Genomic DNA, 9,806 nt, shown 5'->3' with positions numbered 1-9,806 from the left:
TATGTGTGTCCTTGTTCATTTAAAATAAATATCGATGCTATTCTGTTTACATTTATAAGCACAAAGTCAAAAGAAAAGAGCTCTCATTCACCACAACACAAACACACGGAATAAGAGCCTCACTACATGCTTCGATTCATTTGTGTAGGATGCGCAAAGTGCGTAAGGTGCGTCCGTACTTTATGTACGTATAGTTTACACTATTATTACCATAAAATAACCCCTATTTCTGTATCTGCAAAGCAAAGTATCGAAAAACTTACAATCTTCCAATGCCTACCAATGTACTGATGTCTGTTAGGATTATAACAACATAACAACGTGACGGTACCACAGTAAAGCCAGCAGAGCAGGAGGAAAGGAGTAAGGTGAGCATGTAAGATGTGAGAGGAGAGTCTGTACACACATGATCTTTACTTTCTGATTAAATGGGAGAAACGAGCTGAATGTAGCGTAGAAAAAGTAAAACTAAAGTATCGATCCGATAATACCAACGTTGGTATCAATAATATCGATATTTGGATCGATCCGCCCACCACTAATTGGGATAACAAGTTGTTTACATCCATACATTAAACGTCAAGTAATAATAGTTCATAAAATCATAGAATAGTAAAAAAAAAAAAAAAAAAAAAAAAAAAAAAAAAATTATACTTAGCTAAAAGCAGGCTTGGTTCCCAAAAATTGGTGGAAACGCGGGTCGGTTCTCTACAAAACACCTGAACAGAACCGGTTCCAGAACCAGGGTTGTTTTGGTGGAAAAGCGCTATATCAGGTGGATATCAGAGTGGTATCGGAAAATGGGTTTTTCAAACTCTTTACTGCCTGGACACACTTGGCATAGTTGTCAGGTGAGGGTTCAACGTCCAGAAGAGCATTTTCCATTTCTTGAGGATGAAACGACGTCTAAAGGGAACTTCAGACTTTATAGTGATTGAGACCGGGCAGTGTTGTGATTGTGGGAGTGGTTTCAGCACTGCTTTTTCACTCAGTTTATTTTTATTTGTTTATTTTATGGTTAAACGCCATGTTAACACATTGGTTACATTCATGGCAGGATCGCTGAAGTTTTTTATTTATTTATTTATTTATTTTTCAGTCATAGTCTTTCTTGTTTCGTTTTTGTTTTGTTTATCTTCATATGTGAGTCCTCAGTTTTATATTCCTGAATGATGGGTTGATTGAGGGGGTTTAACGTCATGTCGACATGAAGTTAATAATCGTGGTTTGGAGGTGTTTTGTTGTTCACATGTTTGTGATTAGTCCAGTATTTGCAAGATATTTTATTACGTGACGGACACAACCTAGACAGAACAAGTATTGAACACATATTCATTAAAAGGACCCAAATGCCAAAGAAAACAAATGGGTTTTTAAATTTGACTTAAAAGCATCTATTGTGGGGGATTCCTTTATGAAAAGTGGAAGACTGTTCCAAAGTCTTGGGGCAGCTACAGAAAAGGCCCGGTCACCCTTGAACCTCATCCGAGAGCGTGAAATGGCTAAGAGCAACTGGTTAGAAGATCGTAAAGCTCGTGAGGTGGAATGAAAACAGAGAAGGTCAGTGATATAGCTTGGGGCCAAGCCATGCAAAGCCTTAAAAACAAATAATAAAACTTAAATTCTTTTCTGTATTTTACTGGTAACCAGAGCAGTGACACAAGTTTGGGGGTGATGCTCTTCCTTTTCTTGGTACCAGTCGGGAGCCTCGCGGCTGCATTTTGGACCGGCTGTAGACGTGACAAGCTTGACTGACCGATCCCCGAGCACAGCGAGTCGCAGTAGTCGATGCGAGAGGAAATAAAAGCATGAACAACTGTTTCCAAGTCCTTAAAAGACAGGATGCTTTTTATTTTTGCTATCCTCCTAACCTCTCACAACAGCATTCACTTGCTTCTCAAACTTAACAGCAGAATAAAAAACAACACCCAGATTTTTACATGGCTATCTACATACAATGCTAATGGCCCCAGGTCATTAGCTACGGCTCTGGCCGAATCAGGATTTCCAAAAACAATAATATCGGTTTTGTCTTGGTATAAATTAAGAAAGTTTTAAACACTCAGCTGTTAATATCTCTCAGACAGTCAAAGATGAGGTGCAGATAACCATTAACTCCTGGTTTTAGTGGAAGGTAGAGCTGAGTGTCATCTGCATAACAGTGATAAGGGATTTGATACTTCTGAAAAATGGACCCAAGGGGGAGCATGTATAATTAAAACAGAATAGGACCCAAAATAGAGCCCTGAGGTACCCCACATGTAAAAGGTGCTGATGGGGAGGAAAACTGACCCATCTTAACAGAAAAGAATTAGGTGTGAAAGAGTTAATTCGGTGTGTCCGATGCGGCATTTAGTCCATACAGATTGCTCCGTTCCGTTAGTTGGTGTAGATTTGTGGTGTGTGTTGATATTGGGGTATTTCATGACGTTTATTATTGTGTTGTGATTCCCATTCAAGCTGCCATTTGTTTCTGCCCTGGGATCCAGCAAAATTTCATTTTAATGTTTTCTTTGGTCAGTCTTTGGGCTCAGATGTGCTAATCTCTGGCCTGGGTTGTAACCTCTTTTCCAGCCGCTGCTGTTAAAGGACTTTGGGAGTTTAGCGTTGTGTATTACTCCTGCTGCATATTCTCCATCCAGCTGTTCGACTAGTTCATCACTGTCAGTAGAATCGTAGCCCCACATCGTGTGGTGAGAGTTAAAGTCTGCATTTGGGTGGTAGGTGGTTTGTACAGAGAGGTGATGGTGATCTCTGGCATGCAGACGGTGATGGTATGAATGTCACTGACATCCAGCTGAGGTGCAGCAAGTATGAGACAAGCCTAAAAATTATTTTCAGTGTATTAAAACTCTTCACTGATATGGTTTCTCACCAGTGTGAATGCGCTGGTGTGTTTTGAGATGACTCTGTTGATTAAAACTCTTCCCACACTGTGAGCACTGATACGGTCTCTCTCCAGTGTGAATGCGCTGATGGGTTTTGAGATGACTCAGCCGTTTGCAACTCTTTCCACACTGTGAGCACTGGTACGGTTTCTCTCCAGTGTGAATGCGCTGGTGTTCTTTAAGATGACTTTGATAATTGAAACTCTTCCCACACTGTGAGCACTGATACAGTTTCTCTCCAGTGTGAATGTGCTGGTGTATTTTTAAACAATTCTGTTGATTAAAGCTCTTCCCGCACTGTGAGCACTGATAGGGTTTTTCTCCGGTGTGAATGCGCAGGTGGATTTTGAGATTACCCTGATGATTAAAACTTTTTCCACACTGTGAGCACTCATACGGTTTCTCTCCACTGTGAATGCGCTGGTGATTTTTAAGATCACTCTGTTGATAAAAGCTCTTTCCACACTGTGAGCACTGATGCGGTTTGTCTCCGGTGTGAATGTGCTGGTGTTTTTTGAGAGCACTCTGTGTATTAAACCTCTTTCCACAAAGTGAGCACTGATATGGTTTCTCTCCAGTGTGAATGCGCTGGTGTATTTTTAGATCAGTCTGTGTATTAAAACTCTTTCCACATTGTGAGCACTGATACGGTTTCTCACCAGTGTGAATGTGCTGGTGCTTTTTTAGATTACACTGTTGAGTGAAACTCCTCCCACAATGTGAGCACTGATACGGTTTCTCTCCAGTGTGAATGCGCTGGTGTTTTATTAGACTACTCTGTAGAGTAAAACTCTTCCCACACTGTGGGCACTGATACGGTTTCTCTCCAGTGTGAATGCGCTGGTGTCTCTTGAGGGCGCTGAGGACCCTGAAGCTCCTCCCACACTGTGAGCAGACGTTTCCTTCTTCCTGTGTGGGACTGAGAGAGGTGTTAATGCTGACAGTACCAGAGGACGTTTGCTGATTACTGGAGCTTCTGGTGGGCGTCAGATCCTCATGTTCAGTCTTAATCTTCACCAGCGCATCATCTTTATCATGGTTGCAGCTCTTGATGTGATTGTGGAGGTGATTTTGGGTTGTAGAGGAACGTGGACACGAGGAGCAGGAGAAATCCTTGTTCAGTTCTGAAGCAGAAAATAATCAAATACATTTATAACATTATAAATAATAAAATACATTTATAACATTATAAATAATAAAATACATTTATAACATTATAAATAATAAAGATTGTTAGTAAATGTTAAACTGAGATCCGATGCTAATGTACTCTCGCTTTACAGCATGAGAATTTCCGTTAAAGTTCCATCACGTTTTTAGATGATTAAAACCTGCTGGATTTTAAAGATTTTAACGTCTGTGGCTAAACAGGAAACGGTGCAGTTTGTTTTAATTCATAACACTAATGGATTAATGGTTGAGGATGTGAGAGATCTCCAAGCTGGGACCAGATTAAGCAACAGTATCGGATCGGATCACATGTTTTTTTTTTTTTCTTCCGATATCCAATCCAGGCCAATATCGGATACAGAGTATCGGATCAGTGCAGCCCTAGACTAGGGGTGTGTTCGATAACCTAGTGAGCTGCCTCACTGTCTTACTGCCTACACAGGCAGCTGCCTTGGATCAAGGGCAAGTTTTTCTAATGGGAAGGTGGTCATGTAGCATATCAAAGAAGACTTGATTTTGACAAGATTTGCAATATCTCTTGTGGTTCAAAAGTTATCAACACAGAAAGTTGCAACAACAAGCAGGACCGTTCCCTGTGATGCACAGCTAGTTGACGTGTTCAGTGTGTTGTCCCTGGTGCTGAACACAGAGCTGTAGGCCCCCTCACCCATTACTTGCTGGGGTATTCAGATATGTCATTTTCCCTTTCGTTTCTGAAATAAAAGAGTGTCCTGAGACTTTTGACTCACCCTGTATAATGAACTGCTAACATCTTTTCCCAACATTTAACACTACAGGGGAGGATGCAAGAAACTACAGTTTAGCCTTCTTGGATTGTAAGTTTACAACCCGAGATGAAGGGCATTCGGAAGTGGACGTGTAAAGCAAACTGACACATACGGATCCCTGAGGATTGGGGACGTCGACACAAACTGAGTTTTGTTTCACTCTGTCTGCTCATACTTGCGAGAATCCAGCTAGTTCAGTTAGACTAGCCGGTACATTCTCATGCAGCCATGTTTCCATGGAGCACACGAGACTAAACTCTCTCCAGACCTGCTGCTTGTTCACCAGAGCTGATAGTTCATCCACTTTGTTAGTGAGATACCTCACATCCCCAAAAATAACCATAAGAAGGTAAGGTTTGATTTTCCTGTCCTTCTCAATCCTCTCCCGTACATTTACTCTGTCTACACATCTCCTCATGTATGTGAGCAGAGGAGACACGCCTGTATCACAGTAGCTTGTCGCAAATGTAAGTGGTCATATTTCAAAAAAATAAACACAGAAGCACTACAACTGAAAAGCGTCACAGTAACACAGTACAAGACAGTTAAATACTAAACAACCATAAAACAGTAGGAGAGAGATGTTGCAACAGGCTGCCGACCTCTCTGGCCCGAGGTGTGTCTGTATTTTAGAAGTTAATTCTGTTGTAGTTTATTGTTTTGGTTTTCATAGAGGACGTATCTGACAGAGGTTCCTGATTCACAGAGGGGTTGGTGGTGGTGGGATTAGTGATAGACACAAATAAAGTTGTTATATCTTACTGAGTTCATCTTTATCTTCAGGTTCTTCCTTTCTCACAGGGTTCATCTGGAAACCTCCACACTGTTCATCCTCAGAGGTGACGAGTTCCACAGGGATTATGGATCCTTCATCTGAAATTCCATCAATATTTGAAGAAGAAACTCAACAACTAGAGGAAACTGGAGGTTGTGGGTTTGATTTTCCAATCACAAATAAATCCTAGTTAGATTAAAACTTCAATCCAGACTGGAGTGTATCAGCACAGGACAGTACGATACAGTACAGGTTCTATTTCTACTGATTAGTGATTTTAATACTAACCACACTGTACTGTACCATACTGTACTAACCACACTGTACTGTACCATACTGTACTGTACCACACTGTACTGTACCATACTGTACCACACTGTACTGTACCATACTGTACCTCACTGTACTGTACCACACTGTACTGTACCACACTGTACCACACTGTACCACAGTCTGGTGGAAAAGTGACATAAAGCTCCACATTTACTTACAATAAAAATCATCATCATCTTCTTCTTCTTTTATTAGTTTCTTCTGTAATCCTTCATGTTGTAGAACCACAGGAGTGACGTGTCCCTCTTCTGCTGACTGCATTATTAAACATCTGATAAACAAACAGATAGATAAACTTTATTTCTCCTTGTAGGGGAAATTCTTTTAGACTGTTTAACTGGATTTGCCAGATCATATTTTAAATACAAATGATCCAGTTTTGGCAAAGTGTTTAGGAGAACCGTGCAGTACTAGCTCAGAAATCCTCAGTTTCCATTATTTGATGCTTGGAAAGCCCCCATTTGCTTAGAAGAACTATTTAATTTCTAACACATTTACTTCATTCTGATGTCATATTTCCCCCTTTCACAAAATATCTCCTCCACTACTTTTCAATCTCAGTGCTTTCTTTTGATACCACTGACCATAACAATATTATAGAGTTTGGAAATGGTTCAGTTTACACCTGCAAGGTTGGATCTACTTTGTCAAAAATAATTTGGTCTCCTAACTGGACTCCCAAAAATGACAAAGCTAACTTGTAAAGCCAGTGTGTGAAAGATGCTTTATAAATAAACTTTGCCTGGTGTATTAAAGAGGTTCTACATTTACTAAGCTGGATGTTGATAAGCTGCTACCTGCACTCAATCCTGTTAAAACAGTTTGTTGGTCCTATATAAATTCCCCTCAACCATTTTTTTCTGGATGATGGGAGCTGGTGATGATCCTCAAACAATCTCAAACCTTTTCAGTGGTTTTACTCTAACTTCAGCTTTATCTTGTTGCCGGCCTTTGTAGAATTGTGTTTTACTCTGATGATATTTGCATTCCTATTATTCTTTTTTTTTTCAAATATTAATAATGATTAATGATTATTTCTTTAAAATCCATGGTTTGTTACTAGTAAAACAGTGTCTTTGTGGAGCTGCCTCTGTTTACTTAAAAACTGATCGTCTCAAAAAGTGGTTCTCATCCCAGTGTGATGTAACAATAACTTGTTTGACTTGTGTCAGGTTTTTTATTGGGGTTGTAGATGTAAACATGAATGTGGTGTCAGAAGAAAGGATCCTGAAGTGAGGAATTAAATAACTGAGAACAAAGCTAAACAACTCAGGGTCAGTGGTAGCTCAGTGGTTAAGGTACTGGTCTAGTATCGGAAGGTCACTGGTTCTAGAGTCACCTTTTTTATGCTGCCACTGTTGTCCTTAAAAGTTAATTGCTTGATAAACGCATCAACTAATTGTCATAAATGTAAGTATGAATAACAAATGTGCATAATTGTATGTATATATATATATATATATATACGTATATACAGTATATATTGCTATATAGTTGCAATTTGTCATATTGCTGTATAATAGTAACTGAATTATATAGTCCAAAGGTCACTAACAGGCAGACCGCGGTCCAGACCCAGAAGCCGTCCCATACGGACCCGGACCTACAGCCAAAACAGAAGGTTATGATTTAAAACCTGACGAGGCGCTTCTATTTTAACCATTTTACTTTTGTAGTCTTTACGGTAGTGCTTTAGTGGATGAGAAAACGCACAGACCAACTGCATGCGAGTTCCCACGTGACACCACTCAGCCAATCAAGTCTGTGCATTCCAGGCGGTTAACACTGCGACTCTACAGTGCAGACAGATGAGAGAGTCAGAGACGAGTTCCACATGAAAAGATGGTAGAAAGAAAAAGAAAGACGGCAAATGTAGAGAAAACAAAGAGATACAGACGACTGCACCGGAGAAAGTTGAGAAAAAGACGGGTGAGACAGAAAGGGAGAGAAAAATAGGGGACAGATGTGGCCTAGTGGTTAAGATACTGGACTAGTAATCAGAAGGTTGCTGGTTCAAGCCCCACCACCGCCAGGCTGACACTGTTGGGCCCCTGAGCAAGGCCCCTAACCCTCAATTGCTTAGACTGTATACTGTCACGGTACCATAAGTTGCTTTGGATAAAAGCATCTGCTAGATTCTGAAAAAAAATAAAAAAATAAGGAACAAATGTCGCTCTCCAAAAAAAGAAAGACAGTGAAAATAGAGCATTTAATCCAGAATGGAGAGACTCGTTTCTGTTCTTATTTCCCACGGGGAGCACTCATGTTATTTTCTCTCATTTTGAAATGCAACCTGACTTTCATTTAGTAAATGAGAGGACGTCATACATATCGACAGTCCTACACATATGTTCAGTTCTATGTTACGTGACAATAAATATTGTCAAAACGTTTTTGAATAGTAGTGAATTCATTTGATCTGAGGGCGGCACGGTGGCTAAGTGGGCAGCACTGTCGCCTCACAGCAAGAAGGTCCAGGTGGGGCGGTCCGGGTCCTTTCTGTGTGGAGTTTGCATGTTCTCCCCGTGCATGCGTGGGTTTCCTCCGGGTGCTCCGGTTTCCTCCAACAGTGCAAAAACGTGCAAGTGAGGTGAATTAGAGATACTAAAATGTCCATGACCATGTACCGTTCCTGTCATGAATGTAACCAAAGTGTAAAACATGATGTTAAAATCCTAATAAACAAACACACATTTGATTTAACAGTCAGGTATTGATTACATGCAGATGTTAATACAACTACTAGGCTACTTATATATATATATACTGTATATCTCACACTAAATAGTCAGACATTATGATCTTTCGGATCTTTGCTCCAAGACATTTTCTCTAACTGGACTCTTTAAATTTTAGTTGAATTCCCCTGATATAGTCAATATTTCTATTTAATTCTACTCTATGTTATTAACTCTATCAGTATTACAGCTATTGTAACACTCGTCTGTCCCACATGGGGATCAAATCTTTTCTTAACTCGATGAGTTTCGATAAAACTACAGGAATAACCTGTAAACAAAGCTAAAAGACCTGGATGTGTTTCAGTACATAAGTAATACTTAATAATAAAATAATAAAAAACGAAATTCCGATCAATTGATTCATTTTGCTGGACCTGTTCAAATGAATCGGTTCATCAGTACTGAATCATGTGTGATGCTAACAGTTAGCGCAGCAGCTAGCAGTTTGTGTGTTTATATGAGAAGAGTTAAAGCTCCTCAAATCCTCACAGTGATGTTCTATTATGAACTCTAGTTTTATTATTAATTAGAATGTAGTTACAATTAAAGTGTAATAAATAAATAAACATCCTACTTACAGATGATTCACTTTAAACCAAACACAGCACCGGGTTCAGCTGCTTCTTCTTCTCGAGTTTGCTGTCTGGTTGTGAAGGAGCTGAAGAGCTGCAATACTCACCTGCTCCACTGGAGGATGAATCGCTGTTGTTCACATGATCTACAGATCAGATTTATTTCATTTATAGCAACTTCTTACACCTCTAACCTGTTAATCAGGCGTCCTGTCACATTCTTACAAGATTTTGTTAAACAATCTAGTTAAAAGCTCCACTGTCGTCTCTCCTGAACATTTCCACGCCTCGTCTTGTGGGCCGACCGCCTTTCCACTCTCCATTCTCTTTATAGCTGCCGCCACTTCCTTCTTGCTAATCCGGAGCATCTCTGGTCATTCTGTGTTCATGATTCGACTTAAAATGTGGGTTCACTACAGCAATGTCAATCCTTTTTGCATCCCATTTCTGTTCCTAACCCTGTACCTACCGACAGAGGCGATTTAACCTGCCTGTGGGCCCAGGGGCTACGGCTGGTTGTGGGCCCCCACGTATAGTTT

General features: G+C 40.2%; 1 protein-coding gene across 1 annotated transcript in view; it reads right to left on the bottom strand.

Moving 5' to 3' along the window:
- Positions 1 to 1,833: 1,833 nt before the first annotated feature.
- Positions 1,834 to 9,806, bottom strand: part of LOC134335862 (zinc finger protein 271-like) — a 49,497-nt gene continuing 41,524 nt past the window's right edge. The window contains exon 7 of the mRNA XM_063018474.1: positions 1,834 to 3,790. Coding sequence (XP_062874544.1) covers positions 2,856 to 3,790 — 935 coding nt within the window. The 3' untranslated portion in view covers positions 1,834 to 2,855. The remainder of the gene's footprint in view (positions 3,791 to 9,806) is intronic.

This window comes from Trichomycterus rosablanca, chromosome 2 (genome assembly GCF_030014385.1).
Source record: "Trichomycterus rosablanca isolate fTriRos1 chromosome 2, fTriRos1.hap1, whole genome shotgun sequence".
NCBI classification, from domain to species: domain Eukaryota; kingdom Metazoa; phylum Chordata; class Actinopteri; order Siluriformes; family Trichomycteridae; genus Trichomycterus; species Trichomycterus rosablanca.
The sequence above is the reverse complement of the archived record's forward strand: the minus strand, read 5'-3'. Positions and strand labels throughout refer to the sequence as shown.